Consider the following 27,995-nt stretch of genomic DNA (forward strand, 5'->3'; position numbering starts at 1 on the left):
GTGCACTGCAAACACTAACATTGTGTTAACACAAACATTGAATGCCATTGACAATGACAAACACTCAAAGCTGGCCATTGCCAAACATTGAAGGCGAAGGTGAGGACGCAAAATTGTGAATTGGCCGGAAATTCCGGAATGAGATGGTATGATGATAAGAGTTCCCCTCACTTCTCACAGTTGTGATTTTTGTATTATATGTCAAAAAACAACCAGACGTTGTGCATGTATGCATGTGACATGTGAAAGAGAGAGATCATTTGGAGTGGTTTTCAGATAGTGGTCCGTGGTAACTTTTAGACACAGGTAGATGGAGAGAAAAAACAGAAAGAGTTAGAGAGAGAGAGAGAGAGAGAGAGAGAGAGAGAGAGAGGGGGGGGGAGAACAGAGAAATAAAGAGAGACAGTCAGGGAGATAGAGGAGAGGGAGAGAGAAACTGTAGCATCCAGGCTGATAAGTTCAACTACAGCTCCCCCAACTTGTAATATGCCAGATGAAGGAGTACACTTGACCTTGCATGTGTATCTAGTTGACGATTTCCCTCCCTCCCTGCCTCTCCTTTCTACCCCTGGCCGTCCTCCCTGGGGCGAGGTCTGGCCCCACACAACCCTCGTATTCAACTGACCTCTCTTCCCTCTCTCTTTCTCTCCCTCTCTCCTTCCCTGTCTCAGCATCGGTCAGTCAGTTGAAACCAGCTGGCCATGGGGCAGTTATGAAAGGCCTCTTCACATCAGTGGTGGTTTGGAGCCTCCCTGCACAGCAGTGCAGCTCTAAAGTAATTCATATGTGCACAGACACGCACGCACGCATGCACGCACACACACACGCACGCAGACCTTATGGTTCTTCCATCCCTCCTCCCTCCCGACCAAATTGCCCTGATCTGTGTGATTAAAGTCTTTATTTTCTGCCTCCTGTTTACCTACACACCCCACTCCCACCCTTCCATCTAGCCCTGTTCATTCTCAAGCTTATCACTGTTCCAGAACACCGCATCTATGATTTATATATACAAGTCAGGATACCCATAGGCCAGGACCTGGTCTTCCAGAAAGGAATGCAAAAGAAACACAAGATTACTACTAAAGTTTTATTTCATATAGTCACCACCCGCTCTTATTTTAAGATGGGAATTATAAACCAATTTCTTTATACAACGTCTTGCACAACAGTGAATGTGGCCTTATGTTTGGACATGGGAAGCAGAGCTGAGCGTTCATACTAGATGCTGTATGGAGGAGAAAACTGCGCCTCTGCAGTAATCAGAATGGCCATGCTCCAACAACAACACCGATCCGGGAGCAACCCGTGTGTGTGTGTGTGTGTGTGTGTGTGTGTGTGTGTGTGTGTGTGTGTGTGTGTGTGTGTGTGTGCGTGCGCGTGCTCTCACACATAATTTCATACACACATCGGTACTGAGTTTGCACACCTATGTAGGACCTAATCATTTCCACATTTATTTTCTTTTGCATTTAGATTCCTTGCCCCCTCATATGCTTTAAATACAATGCCAAGGGTTTTTTTTTCTTTCTTTCTTTTTTTTAATACCGGCAAGTGATTTTTGGATGTCACATTAGAAGGGTCATTCTAGGGTGACTTTTATTCGGTCGTACGATGGCGTTCTGTGTTTCTGCGTGTGCGGGTTCTTTCTACAAGCTCACAAAATTGCAGTTGCTTGCGATGCACTGAGAGCTATTATTGCTGTGGCGACACTCTCGAGCGCCTTAGTATAAATCTGGTTTAAATGTGTGGTGTGGCGGATGCCTGTGCATGTCATAATTTATATGGGAGATTATTGCTACAATGAGACCCCAGGGCGCTCCCAATCTGCAGGGACTGTGGTTTTGCTGCAATAAAAGACTCATTTTGATTCATTTGATGTGCAAATGATTGAAGGTGTCGGGTCCAAGTGCTTGCACAAAACAGCACACTGAGTCCATCAACTATCACAAATCACCACCTTAAGAATAACAGTAATGTACGCTTCTTTTGGAAATTAAACTTGTTGAATTATTCTTTTTTAGCCCAGTCTGTGTAGCCCCCATCGTTAACAGAGTTCCCCACAGACCTCTGTGCGTGCCACAATGTGGTCAAATAAAATCAGGCTGAAAATTGGAGGGTGGGGGTGCTACATCTGCATCATTGCAGCATTGCATGGACAAGCAAGGCTTCATTAACAAAGGCAGATATATCTACAGTATAATGCGTCACAGTCGGTTCTAGGGCACGTAAGGCAGGGCAAGAGAGCGCACTCCAAGTCCAGCCAGTTTTAATCGTCCATCATTAGCGTGAACCCAACTGTACCTCCCTCCACCACCCCCTAATACCAGCTAAATCCTGTTTTTAGATTAAATAGGGAGGTGTTTGGTTTTATTGCCTGTGGAGGAGAACATGGGCCTGATGTTGAATGGCCTCTTAAGAAGGCACCTGTATTATTTAACCACTTAAACCTGATTTATACCCTTGTTGTACAGCGGTGTGACGCGGTCAGCTCTGAAGTGGTTCATAATGAATTGGCTGTGAAGCGAATCAAAAAGCAACAAGCCCTCTGTGGGGAGCTGGGGAGCAGACACAAACAGAAGAGTTGCACGTAATCAGTGATGAATGTGGTGGAGAAGAGAGCAAAAGGAGACAAAAAAGATGGATAACGTGGTCTTCAACTAGTTGTGTTTTTCCATTGGCAGTTACAATGTGTCCTCTTGGTTCCTCCAGTCTATAGTTATCCTCTATTACCTGGTAGTTTGTCGACCCAGTCTATTTGTAGCTGTTGTGTTAGGAGAGGCAGGGATATTGGGGGGGGGGGGGGGGGGGATTAAAGTGTGTGGCTGGCTACTGTGCCCCCTTCCTAAACGACATAACAAGATCCAGGTGCATCAGCACACACATACATACACACACACACACACACGCACACGCACACTAAAATAGGTCCACACTCATGTACACATGCGCATGCATGCATGCATGCATACACCGCTAAGTGTCCCTCCCTGCGGTGAGAGCTGTGTGTGTGGTGTAACCATAATGAGGTCTGGTAGTGGTGGAGGTGTTAAAAGTCCCTCTGGGTGCCGTGTTAGTGCTAAGTCACCATTCATTTCCTTGTCACTCCATACACACACACACACACACACGCACACGTACACGCACACACACACACACACTAGACACTGCTGATAGTGCTCCACACTATACAGACACATGCATGCACTAATGCAGACAGACATACACATAGTCAAAATGTATATAACTGGATATATGCATGCGTGCTTGGGCTTGCAATCAAACCCACACACACCACACACACACACACACGCTGACCTTGGTTATAAACACCTCTGTCCCCAGGGCAGGTTGGGCTGTATGCTGTTGGTCACGCTCTGGCCCAGAATGCCGTTCACCAGACCGCTGTCTTTCATCAGCATCTCTACATAACGACCGTGCCCTAAAGTCACCGTGACAACTCATTCCAGCTGGACCCGTGACAGAGTGGCTGTCTCCTTCAAGCTCAACCTTCAATCTCATCTCTCTATCTGCTCCTCTCATCACTCATATATATATATATAAATATATATATTCTCTTACTCTCTCTCGTATTCTCTTTCTTCATTATCCCCCTCCTTCCCTATCTGTGTGTGCCCTTGTCTCTGTTTTTAATTCTCTCCTTAAACCTTGCGGTCATACTGAATTAGAGGGAGCCTGGTCCAGGGATCTATTGGGGGCCTATATTCATGAAGTATTTTAGTATCAGAGAGCTAAAACAATAGAGCCACCTGGGCTCTTGTTTTATCGTGAAGGTTGAGTATTAAAGTGACTCAACCTGTGATTCTACGTCGTAACGTCAGTACTGTTAACAATCTTTATGGCGCAGCTGCTGAAAACACAAAGTGCTCTGCTGCCACCAAGTGGCTATATAAAGAACTAAAATGTCTCTAAAGAGCAGGCAGTTCATGCAGTATGGACGTTGAGTACAGTTGGTATATGAGGCCACCACAACATTGAGCCCATAAAATCCTATTTTCGTGCATGATACAAAATTTGTTCCCTTATTTTTGTGTAATTAGTGCGACTGCGCTATAAACATTTTGTTCCCTTATGCTATAACTAATTATTTTACATTAATGGTCAAAACTGTGTAGTACTATAGTGTAGCCAAAGGCAACATGTACAGTATACACCTATAAAAGCTATCAATATCCACCAATTTTAGTGCTGGAAGTAAATATATGTCTGGGAGCATAAATTGGTGTGCAGACTTTTTTATTCTTTATCGATAGCTAAATAAGTGCCATAATATGAGAGAGAGAGAGAGAGAGAGAGAGAGAGAGAGAAAGAAAGAACAGGCCTAGATAGAGGCAAGGCCTACATAGACATTCTTTGCCACCATGCCAGTCATGAATCAATACAGCCACCCTGTCACAACAACTCACAACAGACCTCAGCAACTATACAACCACAGCACAACACACATAACCTACTGTTTAACAGTCTTCAATTGAAAATTAACATTTGGAATGAATGGCTGTTATAAAGCCCAAAACCTCTAGCTCAAACCAAAAGGAAATAAATTAAATCATAAGATTATTGAGTGATCAAGAGCCATGACGTACACATATACTGTACCCTGTTACAACTTACACCTTCAACGGGAGATACAGCACAACATACAAACTGTAGATTCACATCAGCATTAAATTCCAGAGCCAGAAACAGTTACTGAACATGATTCATTGCCACCCAGTCATTGGGTCCCAAAATGGCAGTAATAGTAGTAGTAGTAGTAGTAGTAATAGTAGTAGTAGTAGTAGTAGTAGTAGTAGTAGTAGTAGTTGTAGTTGTAGTAGTAGTAGTAGTACAGCTTGAATCACACTAGTACACACAGCGTACAACACAAGAAACAGCAGCAGCAGCAAACAAGCAAAGTTCCTACCTTTAGCCTTCTTCTACTTGACTTCATCAAGTGTAAGTGATGCCAGCTGGGACAAACTCTAGTTCACGATGAGCCCTCCAGGGGTGTCACTCTCCAGTCATCTCCATACATCTGTCTAGCTGGCCAGTGCTTTCCTCCCAGTATCAATGGCACCGACCAGCCTGAATGTTTAGTACTGCACGTAGCAGTCTGGTGTAGTGCAGTGGTCAGGGACTTATAGGACAAGCTCTAGGCCGGGTCAAGCATTCACAGCATGTCACAGGAGTATGGACTCAGGGCTGAGAAGAAGCTGAGCTTGGTTGGGACTCGGGAGTATGGGGTCATCACCCTGACGAGTGTACTATACTGTACCTGTGGAGCAGGTTGAGAGAGACACCATAAGCTTTGAGTAAAAGTATGGTAAGCTAGGTAGAAAGAAAGAAAGTGAGATGACCAAGAGCCACATACTGTACACTGTACCCTGTCACAAACTCACTAGCAACAGCAGACAAACATACACAGCCTGTATACGTATATACTGCATCAGGGCCGTGCAGAGAGCACTGAGGGGACAGGGGCTCAAACCCAAGAAAAGGGTCCCTTGTGCCATTTCATGTCATTGGACAGTAAAATAGGCAATACGTTCTCATTAGTTTAGTCTGAAACAAAAACTGATTGATGGCAGCCAGCACATTACAATTATAATTATAAATAATAATTATGATATAGTGGAATTATTGTCAAATGTTTGTCTTGAAAGGCCCTTATTGGCCCCCAGGCCAGTAGGCCACCCTCCCTTCCACATGCCCTTATGTGGACTAAAGGGAAAAAAAGGATATTGGGCAGGATTTTGCAAAGGGCACATTGAGACAAAAGGGCAGGGGCTCATAATGGTTATATGATCGGTCATGGATAAATAATAGCCTACATTTTAGGAAGAAAGCTTTGGGGACATTGGACATGCCTGGACTAGTATGCCTTGATTCTTGAAATAAATTGAGAGATAGAAATCTATAGATGTACAATTCAGGTTTTAACACTTGGTTCAATATCACTAATTGAATTAACCCATCATTGGTAAGTTTCATACAATGATTTGTTGCTGTGACACCCCAAACAAAACATTGTGTCTGTATATATTTATTCTATAAATGTATAGGACCCAGCATACATACAGTAGCCAAGTAGGTGACCAGACTGTCCCCCTTTGCGTGGGACAGTCCCTCATTTCCAAGACTTTTCAGGCGTCCCACAAATTGAGACTGTCCCACATTTGACTGGCAGGGGTGCATACTTAGTTAGGCTATAGTCATTGGTTAGACATGGGTTAAGGTTAGGTTTAGGTGTGCTGCCCCGTGGGAGGTTAGGGTTAGGGTTTGAGATAGGTTGTAGTTGTAGGACTAATGACTGGTCTAACCAATGACTAGTCTAAACCAAAAACTGTCTAAACTAAGTACTGCACCCGACTGGCAAGCATCAGTGTTCAAATGCCCTTGGCTTTAGTTAGTCCAATATAGGTCTTCAGTTGTAAATGTCTCTTTTTTTAAAAAGTGACACGCCACGTGTCCCCATAGCGTGTACCCCACGTTAATTAATGCTTAGCATAGGTAGCCATGCAACTCACCTGGCTGCAGATTCAGAATAATTAAACAAAACAAACTGTCACACACTTGCAGACTTGCAGTTTTCACTTCCTAACAACCCAGACTACTGTCTGTTTGTTTGCAGCAGAGGTGTGTGTGTGTGTGTGTGTGTGTGTGTGTGTAAATTGTTGTAGTTAGTTTCAAGTTCCCTTACTTCCCTAGATGACTGGGAAGTGGGAACAATTCGCTTTGCAGTTTACTTTCCACATCCGGTCTAAAGCGGATACGGAAACGTTGTGGGTGGTTGTAGAGGAGCCACACAATTACACAATCGCCCGACATTGTATGTTGCTTGTCCACTTTGAATTATCTTTGTAATTTTGTCTGTGTATGTTCATCCTACTCTGTGCTGTTTTGTTCTTCTGTATGTTTGCGTTTTCACCCGATGACCATATCCCATAGTTAAATAACATTCCAACTCCAGGGACAGAACTGCATCAGCGCTACCACTCCGCCATCTAGCGGTTGTTAAGGGATATTTCACAATTACTTCTATCACTGCCTATTTCACTGCAAAGCTGTTCTCTACATTCAGGTTTCTGAAGTCCATTTAATAGAGATCACAAGACGGATATAATTATATTATTCAATATAATATAAAACACTAGTGACATGTTATCCTATATTAAAATTCGTTACTGGGAGTGTGGAGGGTCCACGTAGTAGACTAGTCATGTGCATGTAAAGGACCGAGCGACTTCAAACGCGCCTCTACTTATTTTTAAATGCACTTTCACTTCAGCTTCTCAGAGAAAATAATTGATCCATTTGCTTGCTATCCAAGTTACCCAACAGTCAATTATATAAAACTTAAAAACCATTATTTCAAAAGAATGTTTAATTGTTCTAATGACACAGACAACTCTTAGTTACATCTGCAAGGAACAGTATAAAAACACTTGGGGGGGAGGGGGAGGGGGGAATACAACAGAAGTTTAGCACCAGGAGTGTTAACTGCAGGTTTAAAGTTGGTGGTTTTTTATCACAAGACTTAGGTGTCCTCCCATGTTGAAATGACGGTCAAAATTACTTTTTACAAACCGAACAGTCAGGCACAAAATACACTGAAAGTTGAAGCTTTGACCTAAAGACGAATATCTTGGATCAATTTACACTACCTTTCATCAAAAGCAGGAAAACAAGTCTGACCCAAGATTAGTGTTCGAGGAAAAGGCCAATGGAGGTAGGGTTCTCTTACTGCACTTTAGTCAGCAAAAAGGAAAACCTAAACAAGACATATTCCACACATTTTCAACAGTAAATAATATCGAAATATTTATGAATTGTGACTTGTGCCATTATAAGTGCCTGTTAAACATTACTTTCTGGGGAAAGAAGCAGTTATGAAAAAAAATAATGTTACTGCAACCAGCTCTTTGAACGATCCCAGCACATGGCTTGATAAACTGAAATATGACATCCTAGTCCAGCAGTACTTGTGACAGTTACAGCTCAATGACATCCATTCGTCTGTTAGCAATTACATTATTACTACATAGTGATAGATAATCTGGATTTGTATTGCACCTAAGAGACAATCATTTTGTTTTTTACAGTAGGGGTGGTAGTAGGACTCTGGATGTGCAAAGTATGGGGGGGAGGTTGGGTGTAGTGGGAACTAAAGGATTAATCTCAGTTTGAGTAGTGCAACAGGTAAGTCTGATGTCAACATATAAGTAAATAATTAATGCTTTGGGTAAAAACAAAAGGAAGGAGACAATGATAAAGGTGCTCCTGTTAAAAACGACAGATCCCACAAACCAACATAGAAATGGAAACCTACATTCTACAACTGCCATCATGCCACACTCCTCACTGTCATCACATAGCTCTCAGTACTTGGGTTATATGACGTGTAAGTATTTACACCATGTATGGCTGTGCTATTAGTCTTACAATATGCTGCTCATTGACACTTTCATTCTTATGTGTGACTATTGCCATGTATTAGGGAAAGGGTCCATTTTAGTCCATCGGTTTACAACGGAACATCATTAATTAATATTGGTGTCAAAAATATAAATGGTGAACTAGAAAATGCTTGAGAATATATTAACGTGAACATGTCTGCAATGCAACATGTAACAAAAAAAAAAGGCATATTAAAATGTGTTATTACACAGTTTTGTTGAAAGCTCCACTCCGACTGGTCAATTCAGCATTCTGTGGTCTTTTTTTCCCCTCAAAAGACTGCCGTTCTCAATAACAGACTACTGCTCTGCCTCTGCTGACATTGCTAAGGAAGTGGAAAATTGTACGCCAATAAAATATTTGAAATCAATATGTTGTGCCAAATTATTTCTAGCCATGTAATAAGCGGGATCATGTACAGTGAGGCGGTCAATGCACTGCTTCGCTGTACACTGGTCCTAATAATGAGGTATGTTTGAGGGAGATGGAACTGTACTAATGCAGATTCAAATCAAGCTTTGTCCTTCATTCAACACAGCCAATTTGACAGGGCTCACTGTAAGCGCTTATGCCATTAAACTTCTGTTTGATGATTTGATCAACAATACACCTTTTCAAACAGAGAAAAATGGACGTTAACATTAAAAAATATTCTGTACATACTTAAAGAAAAAAAGGAAAAAGAAAAAAAGAAAACACAGCTCAGTAAAAATAGTGCAACCTCAAGCTTTTGTTAAATTAGACTTCTGCTACATAACTGCTGAATGGACCAGAATGGGGTTGCCAGTCTGTGTGGTCAGCTCAACATCCAAAGGCACCTGGTTTAACCATCAGTCTCTTTTTCAAGAAGGAGCAGGCTTCCTGCTTCATTTAGCTTCCTGTCAATAAGAGAAAGAGGCAGATACATTAAGTTGCTTGTTATTTCAAGTTTAAAGGCCCTGTCACACTGAAATCGTTAATTAGGACACTTGTTCGCAAGTCAAATCGTCTATGCATTCGGCGGCACCATAATTATTAATGATTAATGATTATTAATGATATCGCAACCCTAATAAAACGAGGGACATTCACATGCACACTTGGATTGTTCTGCCTGCACTCTGACCACCTGCAAAGCACTCTTTAACTAGTAGGCTACTTTTATACGTTGTTGTCCTCATATAGCTTTTTCCATCGCCAGCTAAATGTTTGCAAAGGAAAAGTAAAAACAATGAAGCAGCAAAGCAAGCGACTTTTTCAGTGTGTCAGGGCCTTTAGACATTAGAGAAATAAATCATTTGTAAAGGATGGGTCTACAAAAGAAAAATCAATATTTACCAAAAACAAAGTCGCACCATCTAGGTCCGGTTAGGCCCCTCACTCGCGATTGTCTCAACATCTTGGCAGGTGGTGGTTGTGGTGGCTCAAACACAACCCCAGGACTTTTCCATTTGCCGTTCTGTCTCTCTGCCGCAACTTCATCCTGCTCCTGGCTTGCCTTTGATGAACAACTTTCAGACTCTTTAGAGGCAGTCCTCTTTTTTCTTTTCTTCCGGTTTCCCCTTTTCACAGCATTATTGTCCCCCACCAGCTCCCTCTTCTTCCCTGCAACATGGTGGGCAGAAGATGACCCATCATCCAGTGTCACTGTGCAAGAGTCCCACTCTTCCTCAGCAGCCGACTCGTTGTCCGGGCCTGGGGAGTTGATCTTCTTCAGAAACACTCTGCATTCTTTTAGTGTCTCAGGGCTCCACGCCTTAGAGCTGAGTCTTTGCTCTTTGGGTACACTCATGGGATCAGTTTGGTCACCCGAGCTAGTGGTATAATCACTCTCTACGCAGTCAACCAAATCGTTGGCTGATCTGGAGAATGCTTTATCTCTGGGTCGCATTTGTGTGAACACATGATAATTTAAACCACTTGATCTCCATTTTAATTCCCTTCGATTGTTCCTCTGCCTCTTTGGCCACTTCTTTCTTTCTTGTGCAGTCAAGAATCTTGCCCGTGCCCGTAGCAGAGTGGCTGGGTACTTCGCAAGTTTTCGGCCTCTCCACCAAGGGGCTCCTTGATTAAGTCTTCCCGACTCAAATGTAGAAGTGAACAACTGCCGTTTGAGGCTGGATGATGACATGGACTTGTATCTGTCCAACATCCTTTGTTGAGCCCGCTGCTGCTCAGAGGGACTCTTTGGCACAGTTTTGGCAAACTTTTTGATGTGTTTGCGGAGTCGTTCTGCTTGGGGACTATGACAGGGACTTCCTTTGCTGGTCGAACGGGGGTAGTGCATGAGTTCATAAGGATTTCTGGAGCTTGTATTCTTTGTGATGGACAGAGACTGGGTTTCTGTTGTTTGCATAAACCAGGAGCAAAGCTGCTGCATACTACAGGACCGTGGTTTGCTAGGGGGACAGTCGAACAGCATTCGGACCACAGATGAATGTCTTGATGTCTTAACAATAGAGCTGTTGCTTTTTATGCCCAATCTGGTTTTAAAGGCTGCTTCTTCCTGATTTTCGATGGTGTCTGAGACCCAGGTGTCCGAGACCAGTCGTATCCTTCTCGCAAGTTCCTGGTTCAAGGTATTTTCATCAGCTGATGCTGCCCACCACCTTAGAGTGTCTCCAGGAGGAAAGATGGAATCTACAGACACTTTAGCCATCCGGTGCACATCCTGACATGTGCGTTTTCTCCCCATCTTAATCTGGTTTTTCCCCCCTGAGGTTCCTTCATCCCCTTGAGCCTCCTCTCGTCTCCTTTGGTTGCTGGCCTTGTTCAGAAGAAGCTGTTTAGAGCGCCGCAAGAGAGCTGTGCTACGGCTGTAGCACTTTGGGGTGGAAGTGGCCACAGAGTGCAACAGGTAGATTGAGGGTTTCCTCACCCTCACAGAGTGACGTACTGCTACAGGTCGATCTGACTGTTTATCTTTACTTTGATCTCTTGCCTCTGTCTTAGTTTGTAGGTTGATTGTCTGGGGCTCTTTGGCAGACGGGACATCTGGTAGTTGTACTTTCTTATGACTTAATGTTTCTGGAGATTGCCTGGCATCCCGGTTAATCTGAATCTTGCGTTGCCGTGGCGATACAGGTGTAAACGTTACCGAGATTCCAGAAATCTTCACTTTTGCTGGTCTCCCTGGCTTCCTCATGGGTACAGCATCCTGACGCCTCTGACATTTGATGTTGCTGCTGGAATGAGGAGCACACTCCTTGTCTTTCACAGGTCTGACCAAGTTCAACTCCTGTAAGGCAGGCTTGGCCTCAGAGACATGCAGTAAATTGACTGAGTCATCACTTCTGTCCAGACACTGTTGATCCTCATGGAGCTCGGTGTGGAGCTGGCCATCACTCTCAGACACCAGCCTTTTGTTCCTTCTTGATCGCCCATAAAATACAGTTATTTTAAGATTCTTGTTTGTTTTCTCCTCCATATCGGACCCTGAACTGCTTTTCAATGTTTCTGAATTCGACCCCCCTTTCACTTGATCGGGACCCTTTTGTTTACGTGGTCGACCGATGGGCCTCTTCACCTTCTTCTCCAGCTGTGGTCCCAGCTTCTTGGGCCGACCCGGGCGCCTCTTTGGTGGAGTCGTTTCATGGACAGCTAGTGGGACGTCTGGTCTGTGGTTTTCTGTACGCTTGGGCGGCGTACAGTCCCCTGATCTGCGGGCACCTACTTTAGGAGACAAAGACAGTGAACGGGCTGGTGAATAAGCAGATTTGGGTGGCGTGCCGACAGATTTGGGTGATGTGCCGACAGATTTGGGTGATGTGCGGATGGATTTGGGTGGTGTGGTAACAGATTTTGGAGGTGTGGTGACAGATTTGGATGGAGTAGACACAGATTTTGGAGAGGACGAGGCAGAATTTAGTGGTGAGGATTTTGTTGGCGATTTGGCAAACTTATTAACTGGACACTTGGCCTTTTCTGGTGAGCCAGCCCATGAAGATTCTTCACATGGGTCAAATGCTTCCTCTAGCCGTCCACTAGAGCCCGATGCAGCTGACTTCAGGCTATATTTTAAACCTTTCTCATCCATTACTCGAGATACATACATGAGCTTAATTGGGCTCGTGTAGTCTGTGACATGAGTCCGAACACAAGTGTTTGTGCTATTAGAGCTGCAACTACGTAGCTTTGAGTGTTTTTGCCGTGTTCTGTAAGCCTCAGACTTCTGCTGTAGCACTGGTAATGACTGTAATCTGGTGCCACCATCTCTCTTATAGTGTGCACTAGGTTTAGAAAGACTCTTCTCGGTGGCGACCACCGTTTCTGGACTGACATGCCGTTGTTCCTCAGGCTCAGATGATCTAAACTGTTTATCAGGTGTTGATTCAAAGGCAAGCTCCCCTGTGGGCTGGGGTGAAGACAGCACGGCCGCATCTCTCGATTCAGGTAAGTGGTCCATGACACTTGGGTTTATAGAGCAGGTGTCTGAGTTTACAGCATTCAAACTGCTGTCCTTTGTTGGTCTCTGGTTGAAGATACTCTCAGAAAAACAAGCTACAAAGTACATCTTCCTGGGCTCTGTTACATATGAAGAGAACCGTTGAGGAGGGACTATGTTTCTCCTGGATCTCCCCGCTTGTCTCGAGCTGCCAGGTTGACTCATGGCTTTCCTCGTCTTGCCGACCAGCCTGTGCTGACATGTACTTCTGGCTGGTATATTGTCACTATCACACTGACCCGATGATGCATGCTCTTGGTTACTACCATCTTTGTCACAAGCACTGCTACAGCCTGGGGTTTCTTTTTTCCAAACAAGGATGTCAGCTTTGTTCTGCAGCTCGATGGTGGGTACTGGGGTACAGAGAGAAAAAATAGCTTTTCTCTCAGTGGCTATCTCCTTTTCTGTCACCTCTAATTTAATGGTGTTCATCTCAATTTCCTCTGTAACAATCACAGTCTCTATTTTTTCCTTTATTTCACTCGGCTCCTCTTCCTCTCTCTCCGACTCCTTTAGCAATTTCACCAGCTTGTGTTGTGCACAACCTTTTCCCTCTTTCATTTCCGTCACACAAACTAATTCTTTGCCCCCCGTGACTCCCAGCATGTCACACTCTGTGCCTAAAACTGCTCTGATGTTGACAATCCCCTTTTCCTTTGCTTCTTGGATCCCAGTCTCTCGTTCAGGTTTTTCCTCGGGAGGGCTTATATCCGAGCTGAATGTTGTTGAAGTAACATTATTGCCATCTTTCAATCGCACCTTCTTTGGTAGCAACAGCTTCCTCTTACAATAAGACTGGTCAAGCATAGCAAGCTCCCGCTTGATTTGCAACGTGTGTCGTCGGTTTATGGCGGGATCAAGAGGTGTCGTCATGGCAGCCAGCGCCTCCTGTCGCCGGCGAGAGCGAGTGTTAGGAGACTTGGCTTCACTGCTGTCATGGCGATGGAGCAGCTCACTGAGGTCATAGTCACTATCGCTGCCTTTGTGAAGGACCGTGGTGATGATGTCACTCAAATGCTCGTCAGCAGGAGATTGAATGCTCCGATTGGCCGGGGGCGTCAGAGGGCACTGCTTTCCAATTTTGTGGACAGTTGAGGAACTCAGAGGTGGGTCCTTCTCCAGAGGTTTGATTGTCTCTAGTTTCTCATTGAAACGCTCCACAACATCCTGCAGTAATCTCCCACTTGAGCTCTGCTCCGCCCAATCTCTTTTTGGAGTCACATACTCGTCTGCAGTGGCCAAATCTGTGTCCTGTCCGCTTATATGCACCGGAACATCTTCGACCTCAAGATGGAGGGACATGTCCCCCCCCTCCTCATCTCTGTGGTGTTGCAAGGAAGGAGGCTTTTCCTCCATTTCCTTGTTGATGTCCGAGGGGATGGGGGAAAGCGGGGGAGGGGAGGGACTCTGCTCTCTCTTTAGCACGGGACAAGGCGGGTCCCCGTCTTCAGGCCCTCCCTCCACTGCTTGGGTGCAGGCATGGTTGGAATAGCGGTGACACGGGTGGTTACAGCAGAGCGACGAGGCGGGGCACACAGACGACGAGGCGCATAACCTGGAGGAGGTGGAGCAGAGCGAGGGAGACGTGGATAGAGGAGGAGGAGAGGAGGCAAATGAACAGACCACCTTGTTCATACGACCGACGGCCAGGCTTTGGCAGGCGATACAATGGAGGCTCTTCAGGCATATCACGGGGTAGGCTGCCACACTGCAGCTCTGCACACAGCAACAGCCCGAACCATGAGCGGCTTGGTTTTTACAGTCAGTGAAACGGCAGGGATGGGCGCTACAAGTGGATTTAGTGTCTGCTGGGGGCAAAGTGTTGCTTTTGGGACCAGTGTGGTCACAGTCTGAAAGCGGGTAGTGAGGGCTGGTGCCACAGGGTTTACAATCACCGTAACCAAATGGGAGTGGGGTGGCGTTGTCCTTTAGTACTACCCCATGGTGGCAGCAGTAAGACTCATTCTGACTGGCGGGCCTCTTTTGGGGTAAAGGCAGCAGTCTTTCCTGGTGCGCCAGTTTTAGGATTTGGTAGAGCAGTGAACGATGAGCTGGACAGAGTGAGCAGAAAACGGCTTCCAGAGCAGAGCTACGTTGGCGCAGAACCTCCTGCTTAGCGGGATCCCTCGACTCTTCTGTAACAGCCAACGGGAAGCTAGAGGCAGAAACACAAAAATGGGTGTAAAAGATAGTTTATGCATATTAGCTAAACCCTATTGCTATGGGCAGAAATGGTGCACATACAGAAAGATCCACTTAAGCCAATAAGCCATTAAGACCTGAGGGTGATTATACAACTGCATTCAACTGTAATTCAAAATTATTCAACATTTTTCTATTTTTTTTAATCAAAAATAGCAGATGTACAAGCTTGCAGTGCATCACTTCATGCCGTGCTGTGAGCTTGTATATTTATTTTTTAATAGTCAGCGCTACACAGATGCTTTCCCGGTTTTAATGGGATAACTTTCTCCGACAGCATTCACTTGAGCGGCACCTCATTTGTACTTAGTTGAGGGCAGGAACATAGATCTACAAGCTCACAACACAAAGCACTGGGACATGTTATGAGCTTGTAGATTGTCTATTTCCGACACACAACACACTAAATGTAGCTCAGGCTTTATTCTGCACTTATTCCACAACAATAAATAATTCATTAGTCAGTGAGTGCAACAAATGCATACAAAGTTACAGAAGAACTATACAGAATATACTTACATTATCTTAAGACTATCCATATTTAAGGCCCCAAATTAACAACTTGTGTTAAATAACCACAGGAACATGCGATATTACAGAACCTTTTTATTAGTTATTAATGAGTTGCTGAAGGCAAAAGATAACATTCTGCTAAAGGCAGAGGGGAACGATTGTAGCAACGCTCAAAACCAAGGTAACTTTCAACACCACCAACAAATCAACAATAAAACAAAAAACATTGCTAATTGCCAAATTAGGTAATTTCTTGCAAGCAATACACTGTCACTAAGTCAAGTCGCTCATGATAATAACATCCACAAACTTATGTTGAGTTTGGTATTTTCAGGGATTTACATTTCTATTAGAAAAGTCAATGGGATAACAGAGTTGGATATTTTGAGACACGTTACACAATTACTCTGTAGTGTAACTCTTTTTAGATTGGCAGTAGCGGCCTAAAATAAAACAAAATGTCATATCAAGAATTTAATCTTAACATAAGCACTAATTAACCACAATGTTTAAGGGGATTAAGTTCTGGACAAAATAAATTATTTATACAGGCTAACATTTAAAAGCCTTCATGCAATTGCAGCAATACACATTTCACATTGCATCAAAGTGCTGTATTACAAATGAACAACTACCACAATCAAACTATTAAAAATCACAGTTCTGAAGCACAATCAATAAATAAGTATGCGGCAACACAAAACATTTCACAATAAAAAAAAAACTGCTTAAAATAAATCATAGTGCAATAATTACTTTATGCATAAATAACCGATTTCTGTTATGTAATTTCTTAGATTTGTCAGAGTTCCATAATAAAAGTAGTAGGCCCAATTCAAAAACAAGGCTGTTAACGGTATTGAGGAGTGTTACAAGAATAAACTGCAATAAAACCATAGTTGTGTACCAATAAAAGTATTTTTCGACTAAGTTACTTAGGCTAATCAATAAAATGGCCTATTGATATAAATAGCAGATAATTCCCAGAGTAGAGACAACGTGCTGCACTTTGCAGTAGCCCCAGAGACAGGCACTGGTGTAGTTATGAGCAGACATTCAGTATTGGTTTAGTTGCTAGGGATACAGGGTTGAAATGCCACTGAACCTGAACCAGATCATGAACGACAAAAAACTGCTAGCCTTTAAATTACAAAGAACAAACACAAAACAGTCAAATAACGAGGATAAATACAAAGCTAAGAACATGGGGTAGAGTTCATAATATACCCTTTTTTCTTTTTTTTAAGTTTAGTTATTTAATCAAAGTCAGTCAAAACATCGGAACCTAGTATGGTTGGTGTTCTGCTCTCATAGAGCAGGCAAGTTTAAGGTGTTATGACACTGGTGATTTTACACGTATGCGTTATTCCTTGAGAGAGACAGAGCTCATAAATGTTCCTTGAAGAAGAGCTCGTGCCCCAGCATATTCAGCATAAAAGACAATATGAAGGCCTTGATATGAAACCGGACATTGGGCTACGGGCAGGCAATAAGTTAAGCCCAGAGGTATATGTGGCAATGAGGTTAGAGAGAGACAGGCAGTCTGACATCCCAGCAAGGTAAGAGAAAGCAGCTTTGTGTGAGTAGCTATCGGGTAACCCTGAACTTCTGCTTTGGTTGTATAGCAGAACTAATGGAACGCAGCCATTTGAGATTTGGAAATGATTTAAGAGATAACGTTTAGGATTTCCCAGACACAGAAAATCTAACCTAAGCGTGATAGGTTGAGTCTTTTCATTTATGCCACTAGCTTTCCACAAACGGTAAATTGTAGTCACAATGAGCGTCATTAATTTACCCTATTCACGGGTAATCCGTTTACTCTTTTCACTGCATGTGACCAGAGAATCACAATTGTGTTGATAAAAAAGGCATTTGTATTTTAACTATACGTCTCTGTGCCTATGAAATTTTGTAGTTTTAAGCAGCAGTCATGTATGAGGTTGACCGTAATAATACAGCTACAGAATTTGTAAATAATCCATCTGCAATAAAACATCTTTTACAAACAATACACATTCACAAAAATGGATCATTCCCAAGCTTATCAGAGCACATTTTTCAAACATGCTTCACACATATGCATTCCAACGACCCAATACAAATCTTCAGACTAGCTTTCACAAATGGAGGGAAAAATGTGCAGACACAAAATGGCTTTAAAGTTTAACACATTAAACCTATTGTCCATATTCTGGGGGCGAACATTCAGCAGAAATAGCAGATCTACATCTACAAGCTCACAATGCGCCGTGTTTTGAGTTTATAGATATAGGCTATTTTCAGCAGGATTTGGTGTAAATGGATAATAGGAGGGGATCAAGTATAGAGCCCTGGGGGGGGATCCTGGTCAATGAAGTATAGAGGATTTAAGTGGTTATGTTAATCTCTTACAAAGTTTCATCTCCAGACGAGGGTGTAGCCACCAGAGCAGCTATCTGTTTCTTATAATAGCAGTGAGTTGATAATGTGTTAAAATGGCTCTATAAGTCACTTCATTAGCCTGGGTGAGCTACCCAGAGAGAAAGCTGCAAATGACAATCATCGGCGCCCCAATAACTTGGAGCTTAAGAGTTGAATCACACCTGAATAACCTAATAGCCAGAGAATCTGACAGTCACACTGAGGGTTCTGCAGCTGTGTTTCTCACTAGCCAAAGTAGGACAATATGTAGTCACAGTTCCAGATGCTTTCAATCTTACCAGCAAAAAGATTAGTAAAAAATCATCACAAGATAATCAATGTCACTCAGTGTCTGAAGAAATATTACCGTGGCTCGAGTCCTCTCACTTGTTAGTTTAGGTTTAAGTTTGGTTTGACTGAAAATGTCAAATAACTGCAATTTAATTATGTACAAGCTGGAGCACAGGACCAGGACGGAGAAACACAGCTGGATGTGTGACCATCACATTACAACAGACACACAGTTTAAAGACCTGAATAGTAATTGTTTTTATATAAAAAGGCATGAGTTGTGTTTAAACAAGTGTCTCCAGAAAACATCTATCCTGTAAGAGTGAAGAGTCCCATGTGGTGCAGAGTTCTAGAGCCCTTGGCATGTCTAGGCCTAGAACCTCTTCGCGGCAGCAGCGGGGGCGATAGTCCCTGAGTTAGTGGAACCAGTTATGTTACCAGAACCAGAGGAATTGGAGTTGGACGGACAGGAGTTGGCAGATTTCTTCTTGGGTGGATTCTTGAGTGTTCCCGTGCGCTCTTTGACTTTGTACTCCAGTGTGCTGTGGGGAATGCCATAAACCCCCTGGGCCTTGGACACGCTCATGCGGCCTCCCATCACCATGGTTATGGCCTCCTCCAGTAGATCATGGTCATACTGACGGTAGCGGCCACGTTTCTTCCTTGGCTCCTTGGCCTTATCACGGCGATCAGCCCCCTCTTCGGAATCATCAAGTGAGGAGCCCCGTGGGCCAAGGCGGTGAGGTGATTGGTTAGCCCCTCCAATGGAGAGGTCTGGCAAGAAAAGAGGTTTAAGTTTGAAGAGAGCCGAGGGTCTAGCAGCAGCAGTGGATGCGACTGAATTGGGAGTGCCCTCCGTTAGTGAGAGGTGGTGGTGCAGGGCTTCGTTGTAAGGCTCAACAAGGCTTGGCCTGTTGTGGTCAGAAACAGAGCGGACCTGAGGGATACGGAGAGGCGTGGCCGTCTCCAGGCTGGGATTGGGGCTGGACGGAGGCTGAAGGGCATCCCTGAGGTGGGGGAAAGTGAGGGAGAGGGTCTTCTGTAGACTGCTCTGCTGATGTAAGGACAGGGAGGACGAGAGGGAGCGAATGTCTCCGTTCTCTTCCACTGCTCCCCCAATTTCGGCCCGCTCCGCCCAAGCCGCCACCTTCTGCAGGACCAGACGCGCCTCTCCGCCCAGCATCGACGACATCACATTGTACGAAGTGACCTCGTCCCTGCCATCGCCACTTCCCGGCGTGAGGCAGCGCAGGAGCCCCAGGCTGCCTTCCAGGCCCTGTCTCAGTGTGTGGAGCGGTATCCCATAGAGCAGGGCGGCTCGCTGCTCCACAAGCCTCCCTGAGCGTACATCCTTCAGGGCCTTGGACAGCAGCCCCTCGGACAGCTCCCAGCTCCTCTCAACGTACTCCTCCCTCTGCCTGCGCTGCCTCCTAGGGATGGGAGGACCAAACAGCAGGGTCAGGATGGAGGAGATGGAGGGGGGGTTTGGTTTTTGGCATAGGGGAGAGAGTGGGGGGGCAGAGCGAGGGGTCCACTCCTTTATTCCTTGTGTTGGTAACATCACTGCATCTCTTATGTCTCATGTCTGTATGTGTTTGTTTCAGGGTTTCTTGTCTCTTACATATGCACGCTGCTGCGTGTCTCACACACACATTCTGTGTGTGGCAAAGCCTCTTCACGTCCATGTGGGACAGTCTGTGAATGGCTGTGGTTACTCTGGCACTGGCACACAACCCCTGTAGTTTTGTGATATTCTTCAGTGAGCTTGAGGCTTGAGTAATCAGACTCATTACTGGAGGTCACTACAAAGGAGGTAAAATCGCTGTGACGTAGTCCAGTGTTCTGCTCATTGTTCAATCCTTAGCTGCTGGCAAATTACTGTGACACTGTTGTGACGTTACCGCTCAACAAGAGATAAAAGAGTCAACCCCATAGATTTCCAACACCAAAGCACAAACAAGGCCTAACATAATAATGTCTTCCTCACTACAGAACAAAGCACACCACTGACAACCTAGTGTGTTCATATGAATCAAGACAGACAAGCATTTATCAGCGAACTTCTTTGCGAAACAAAACAATATAAATAACTATCGAACGTCTATCGTCTCAAAACAAAACTACGGTGGGGGAAATATGATCATACCCAGTCAGAACTGGGAGCTTGACACGCTCAGTGGCATGTTTTACCCATTCGATATTAAAGGAGAATTCCATCCTAGAAGGCTTTCTTACCTTTATTTGTAGTTGTTACGTCCCCACCAAAGGTCCAGGTGTTATTTTGTGCAAAAGCGCATTATTGGCTATTTCCCCTACCATAAATCCTCAATGAATTGAATTGCATTGAATTCTTTTATATATCCTCTCTTCATAATATAAATAGTATCCCAAGCGGCACACTTTTTTTTCGATGGAAATAAGCGAATTAGCACAAAAACCCAACCCCCATTGGAGGGCTTATATTAAGGGAAATAGCCAATAATGCACATAATAACACCTGGACCTCTTTGGTGGGGACGTAACAACTACAAATAAAGGTAAGAAAGCCTTCTAGCATGGAATTCTCCTTTAAACGTGTGTGTACAGTATATAGCAACATAAATGTTTTGTCATTTTTAAATAAATATGACGTTTTTCAGGATTTAGAAGCCGTTTTTAGAATCGGCCTCAGTCCTAAATGGGTTAAACCAGATTTCATACTAGAGTTCATCGTTACCCCCCTTAATTTTAATATGAGTCATACAGGAAAGCACTTCAAATAAATGTTACAGCACTCACCCTGAGGCTTTATGATTGGATGACAATGATGCCACTGAGCAGGCAGAGTTCCTCTTGGAGAGGTCAAGCACACCATCTGGAAGAGAGAGAGAAGGGTATAAAACCTGGCTGTGGACAGCAAGTCATCAAGTAATGGCCTGATGTTTGACGATGGCATTAAATGTGTTGGCTTGGTTTATATGTGCGCAGTATGAATATACTTCCATACAGCAATAACAGAGCTTCTAAGCCCAAGTGTTTAACTTCAAATGTTTATCAATCGACAAAGTATATGCTTTGGTCCTCCAACTATCCTTATCTTCTAGTGAGGGAGGAACTCTCCTCAAAGTCCTGTGAGGTGGCAACTCCCTTTTACGGTTCCATTCTCAAGGTCCGTGTGTCGGCAGATCCATGACAGTCTTTGGAATTACCACGATAAGTCACAGGCTTCACAGCCTTAGAACTTTGAAGTAACTGACACAAATGTACTTGATAGATATCACATTATCTTTGAAAGAGTCTTTCGTTCATTCCAAATAAATGAGACGAGTACCTGGCAGAGGTTCCCTGGTGGTTTCCTGTTTACGGGTCACTGTGAGGTCCAGAGGTGCGTCTGGGTCAGCATCGTCCGACAGAGATGAGGTGTCGTCGGTAGAGGGGCCATTCATAGTGGTGTGGAGGTGGCTCTTGGAGGCATACTCCAGGGCAAACTGATGGATCATCTTCTTCATCAGTTCCTGAGCAACCAGAGGGATGTTGGTATCGCAGTTCAAGGGCACATCTGGCAAAAGAAAGGGAGAGATACGGATAACATAAAACAGAGTAGAGCATCCAGCCGTTTTCATCATCAGTTCTTTAGCCCAAATGACAGTAACCCAAATAAAGACAATACAATAAAAATAGAATGATGAATAAATACATTATTAAATAAATATAAGCTGTTCTATTAGTCATCATAGGATAAATCCCTAGAACTTTTAACCTGCATTGTCTAACAAAACAAATGAAAACATTCCCTGAAGGGCGAGTCCAGACTCTGATAAACAAGAATGGACAGCAGCTATACCTTCAGAGGACTGGATTACAAAGCACTTTGAATGTGTAATGGATTAAAATTACAAAATGAGCCTTTTCAATGATTTTGACGGTGTGTTTTACCGTTGTTGTTGTATAATTGACTTGGCTGGATGTAGTTGGGGAAATAAGAGTGACATATCCTGACATTTTCAACTACCTCCTAGTGAATTCTTGGATAATATTCCACAAATAAATAGCCTATAAAACAAAACAAAATGTATCTGGGTATTGAAAACCTCAAGGGATGCGACCGTGACCTATATACGATGCGGCCACTTTAACTTGAGATTTACGATGCTGGCACTTTTGACACAGTATACATTGTGGGTTGTATATTGATGTGGCAAGTATGTATGTGACATTAAATAAGACAAATCAAACATATGGGACACTATTAGAAAAACACATGAAAGATTTTTTTACGGCAGAATAAACTTTGTCTTTTATATCTTTATAAATATTTTAACGACGTTGTGCTTATAACTACAAGATTCCCTATCTGTATACAGTCATGGATTACTTTGTTGGAACTCGTCTGATGGAAATAACTTTGAATGACCTGCGGCTGCGTCGAGACGAGTGGAGAGAACGTCACAACGTAGGTTTATTAATCTAATAATGCTGCCCGCTGAATATACACATAAAACACAAATCTACACTTCATGGAGTACTTTTTTTGGACCTGGTGGTCTGATGTAAATCAAATAAATACTTTTAACCCCCTTATGGCCACCCTAATTAACAGTGGATTGTGCCTTCTACCTGCACTATTCATATGTTTAATTCGTCATTTTAATGCCAATAGAACAATCTGTGACATCCGATCTCATTTTAACACGGTAATCCTATAATATTATACCCAGTCCTGATGGTGGCGGTAACTTCACCATTATGCAGATTTTTACCAAATAGAGCGAATCTGGCGAGATCACTTCCGGTTCAACATACAACATCCGCTAGCTTTCTTCACTGTGTTGTGTTGTCAGATGTCCGGGATGCTAAGCGATCAACGTTTATTTTAATAACTAAGTCAAATTAAGCTCTAATCAAGCGCCAAATATCATAACATTTTTGTAAAAAAATACATATTTAGCCCCATGCTCGAATGCCCCAGCCCCCCCTGTCAAAAACAGCTAAAATCCCTATAACGAAAGAAAGTAGCAAATGAAAAAAAATAACCCTCATCTTCTCTAATAACAACCTAAAACATGAACCTTGGTTGAAAAAAACTAAAGTTGTCCTTTAAGGTGTTAAGTGTTAATAAAATCAAGTGTAAGTTCGTCCAAAAAGCCATCCGCTTGAATAGTGTTATTGCTTCCGACACCAGCACTGGCAGGGGAAAAAAAAGAATACAGCCCTTTAAAATGAACTGTGGACTTCCTATATGGCCTCAATTGACAAGCCGGATGTTAGCCACTTGGTTATGACATGTCTATGAAAAGTATCTATTCTATTGTAACACTTCTGTGCCCAGCCGTACCTGATCTTGACAGAGGTCAACCCCGAAGTATAAAAAGTACATGCCGATTTTCAGGGATCAAATATAAGCTCAAGAATGTGTAGAATCCCTTTTAACAGATGAGTATTTCAGCACAGAGACATGGCAGTGATTTCAGCACCAGACAAGGTCAGGAGATATAAACTCACCTTTCTTGTGAAACACAGCTTGGAGAAATGTGTGGGCCGTTAGGTTGCCTTCAGAATTATTTGGGGCCTGAGAGGGAGAGTATTCTGAGGGGGAGGACAGGGGGGAGGCGGCTGCAGGACACTGATCCTATGAGAGACAGAGAATGAGATTACATTACTGAAAAATAGGAATGCTGTTATTTCCCCATCCGGAGGCATTGATCAAACTCAGAGATTCTAGATTAATGTTGAGCTTAATATCTGTTATCCAGTGGTTTTCAACATGTTGTAGCCCACTGCCCACAGCACACCAATGGGAGTATCTAAATCTCTCAAGGCACACCTGAATTATTGATAGCGAAAACAGCCGATCTACAAGCTCACAACCCTTCAGGGGGCTGGATAATAATGTGTGTGTGTGTGTGTATATATATATATATATCATTTTTATTTTATCTTATTATTATTATTAATCTAATGATGACATGGTCAAAAACAGGACCCCAGTGGTTTATAATATATTCTTAGGATATAGAATTATGGTGAAAATTGGTGAGCACAAAGTAGGCTACTGATATCATCATCATCATACTATAATTCAGTCAATGTCTGTCTGTCAGAAACACCGCCGTATCTCCTCACCACCTGCACCAATCGCTCCCACTTTTCACACAGACATTGACCATAATAATATGGAGGTCATAACGAAGCCCCTTTTCCAATTTAACAAATTATAAATTAATAATGCATTTATTAGTGAATTAAAAATGCGAAAACGGGGGGATATCTCACAACGGGTAAGGGCTAGTAGTAAATAATTCATAACTTTTTGTATAATTGTATATATTTAAATAATGTTTGGTTGTCACAAAATCCCAGGGCACACCTGATATCATCTCATGACTCACTGTTTGGAAAGTGGAAACCACTGGAGTAAATGATTCCAACATTTTGAATCGTAAAAGCTGAACTTGATCTTTGCCTGACTGGCATTAAGCAGTGGCAGTTTCTATGCTTAGCCTGAATCCAAATCTTACAGTGAGTTTATCCAGCGGCAGGTTACAGAACGAACAGTAAGAGCAGCTGGCTTCAATTGTCCAGTCATCCACTTCTTCAGGTTCACAGTCTGAAAGACGCAAACACAAACATACCATTACAATCACAACATACCATTGTTATTTCAATACAGCAGACAACTAATCAGACAAGACCTTGATGGGCAATGCACCAGTCTACAATACGTTTCATGCATAGTTGCATACATTAACACTTAAAGGACCACTTCACCACTTTTCAATATCATCTTCATATAATAGGTCCTCACTAATAATCATGATAAAATGGCACGATTTTTTTCTACTCAGTCTGTGTCTCATAGGAGGGCTGTGGGCAGTTTAGAAACCGTCTTCCAGTGACATCAACATTAGGCAGATTTCTTTTTAAACAAGATTTTTTTACAAAAATGTTTAGATTTTCATTATCGTGAGAACGATGGCTTCCATTTTCGCATTGCAACTTTTCAGGACTAGAAAGCCTGCAGTTTCTATTAGCTTGTATTCCCCATCGATGATGTCACTGGAAGACGGTTTCTGAACTGCCCACAGCCCTCCTATGAGACACAGACCGAGTAGAAAAAAATTGCGCCATTTTATCATGATTATTAGTGAGGACCTATTATATGAAGATAGGTTGAAAAGTGGTGAAGTGGTCCTTTAAGACTGCGGCCGTGTGGCCACAAGTGGTAAATAACTTGCTCAGGGGCCGGAAGTGGGGAGATTACTACTCAAGTACTTCCATTTTCCCCGATCGGAGGAGGATCGCAGACCTCCATTGTAATTAAATGCTAAGGTTATCATTAGCTCATGCTAGCTATCCTTCTTGAGAAACGTTAATATTTCAATCACGATGCGATGGAATTTCAGAAATCAGATGCGAACCTCAGATGTCTGATCAGCACAATGGACAGAGACGTAGTTTTCGAGTAAAGAGCCATAGCAGATCCTAATTATAACAGTAGTCTACGCATGCACGACAATTTCTGTTAGAATACCCACGTAAAAATAAACAAAACTCACCGTCAAATATATTGAGGTCTCTTAGCAGCAATGGGCCATAGATTCCCTCAAGAATGCTTTCAAATCCTGCAAGAAACAATGAACACACTCAATTACCTAACGTTATTTGTTTTGACAAAAAACAAATAACAAAAAGGAAGCTTACATTCTTCACATTTATGTCAGAAGAGATGTAATGCAAAACAGGAAAGGGCGCACACCAGTGTTGGTGAGGTGCTGGGCTAAGGCAATAAACAAGGAAAAATAAAAAAAAGGCTGCACTCGTAGCCACGATGCTGTATATTTATTGACAAGAATCCAACGTTTCGACCTAGGTCTTCTTCAGGGAAGAAGAGATGTAATGAAAATGTTTAAATATTTTTTTCTTTCTCTTGTATAACTATTAGAAGGTATGTTTTTGTGTTCATCATACACGATATTATTGGGTTATCAACATTACACACTACACACACCTCAATCGTACATGAAAAGACAAATTCGATGGACTGTTTATACTGTGCAATATTGTCTAAAACTGTGGTGCAATATTTGAAAACTAAAACTAGAGCTGAACTGAATCATGCACTGAACTGCCTTGGTTGTACAAGAAATAGCCTACTTATTTTATTCATATTAGGAGCACATAGTGTTATTTATTTGTATGATTTATGTTCTTTCTTGTCTCTTATGTGCTTTTATCTTTTTAAATGATGGCCCTGGGAGCTGTGTCCCAAGGCCCCCTATAGTCGTGCAAATGCGAAATAAAGTCTCTTGGTTTACACGGTTACTGTATCTGTATTACAAGTCAATGTCAAGTTAAAGTTCAAGACAATATGCATGCATTGTCTTAAAGATTTACAGACCCAAATGTCGCCTTACAATTTGCTGATACAATCAACATGTAAACCTTCTTCTGTGCCCATTTATTTTTTACACATTTGTCACGTGATATTTCTACAAATGTAACTTTATATTTTGCAAGCCATTACTTTGACACAAGCACATTACAATACCAATTTTGCCGTTTTTTTGTTTCTAGTCAAGTATTTGTGAGATGGAGATGTCATTCCACGAGAAACCAAAAATCTCTCTCCCTCCGTTTCCAATAAATAGACCAATAATAGTCCAAGGATGAAGGAGGGTTTACACCTGATCCTATATAGTCCTAATCAGCTGTTAAGACCACTGCCGAATAAGCTCTGCGCATAACACCAAGACTACATGTTCCTCAACACTTAATTAAATCTAGTTTAGCTAGAAAACAGTAACGTTGACAACAAAGCCTTGTTCAAAGGATCAAATAGTCACGTGTCCAACCGTTACCGGAGGCCGCTGCCTGCTTGGATCTGTTTATTGTCTCATTAAACGGTACTATCCAACATTACACTCCCCTCCCCCAAAATATCGTTATAATAATATCTAGCTTGCTAGCGCAGCCGTAGCATACTGTCACTCACCGCCTGACACCGTACCTTAGTAATAAATTACGTTTACCAGCCAAACCAAACGTTAGTTAGTTACACAACATACTGTTTATTTACATTTGATGCACTCAAACAAAACATTGTCACACTCTTTTCCATCCGATCACAGGATGTTTTTTTTTGTTTTGTTTTTACGCAAGCCGACTGAGAGTAGCTCAAGGGGGACAAAGAAATGGGCCAACACAGAGATGGCTAGCTCGGCAAATAGCAAAACGTTAGCCTGCCAGTGTAGCTGGCCACCTATTAGTGCCAGGCTACTAGCTTGCTAAATTGGTTAGCTCACTTTAGCTAGCCGCAGCAGCAGCAGCTGTCACGCTTGCTAATTGACCAAAACACTCCCGAGCCTGCGGTGTCTCCCCAATAATGTCAACTTTTCCCACTTCCACTCGGCTCTTACCCACGCAGTGGATCAACGTATGCCGCCAAGAGTCGAGTTCGCGCCTGAAACCCTTCCGTTCTGCCGTGCATTTGCCGCTACGGCACTGTGCAGCCGCCATTCTGCCCGCCGTCCTCCTTCCCCCTGCCCTGCTCTCTCTCTCTCTGGACGTCACCAGCAACAGTCAGTCGCTAGGATCAGCTTCCAACCACAGCCATCGTCTCCTCGGCTTGCTTCACCCGCACCTGGAAAGCCCAGCGTTCAGATCCGGTCTAGAGCCCGCCCTAGCGGCCCTACTCAGTGTTGCCAGATATTGTGTGAGAGTGGAG

At 43.1% G+C, this 27,995-nt stretch overlaps 1 protein-coding gene across 2 annotated transcripts; it reads right to left on the minus strand.

The window, feature by feature from the left end:
• Positions 1–7,369: 7,369 nt before the first annotated feature.
• On the minus strand, positions 7,370–27,984 carry lcorl (ligand dependent nuclear receptor corepressor-like). 2 transcript variants are annotated; one of them, XM_079499786.1, is made up of 8 exons: positions 27,688–27,984; positions 25,828–25,893; positions 24,790–24,878; positions 23,774–23,900; positions 21,603–21,830; positions 21,071–21,146; positions 9,778–15,038; positions 7,370–9,338 (listed from the first exon to the last, which is right to left on the minus strand). In XM_079499786.1, the coding sequence occupies exons 1-8, from the start codon at positions 27,785–27,787 to the stop codon at positions 9,331–9,333; spliced, it is 5,955 nt and encodes a 1,984-aa protein (XP_079355912.1). In that variant the 5' UTR covers positions 27,788–27,984; the 3' UTR covers positions 7,370–9,330. The 2 variants fall into 2 exon arrangements, with proteins under 2 accessions (XP_079355912.1, XP_079355913.1); XM_079499787.1 differs by lacking the exons at positions 7,370–9,338; positions 9,778–15,038 and adding an exon at positions 15,679–19,722.
• Between the last annotated feature and the right edge of the window lie 11 nt (positions 27,985–27,995).

This window comes from Electrona antarctica (genome assembly GCF_951216825.1).
Source record: "Electrona antarctica genome assembly, chromosome: 4".
NCBI classification, from domain to species: Eukaryota; Metazoa; Chordata; class Actinopteri; order Myctophiformes; family Myctophidae; genus Electrona; species Electrona antarctica.

Excerpts from the sequence above, each read along its gene's own strand:
- lcorl (XM_079499786.1), bottom strand. The coding sequence starts at position 27,787 with ATGGCGGCTGCACAGTGCCGTAGCGGCAAATGCACGGCAGAACGGAAG. Across the intron at positions 25,894-27,687 it reads TACGTTGATCCACTGCGTGG|GATTTGAAAGCATTCTTGAG; the intron begins GTAAGAGCCGAG and ends TGTTTCTTGCAG. Across the intron at positions 15,039-21,070 it reads TCCAATCATAAAGCCTCAGG|CTTCCCGTTGGCTGTTACAG; the intron begins GTGAGTGCTGTA and ends TTCTGCCTCTAG.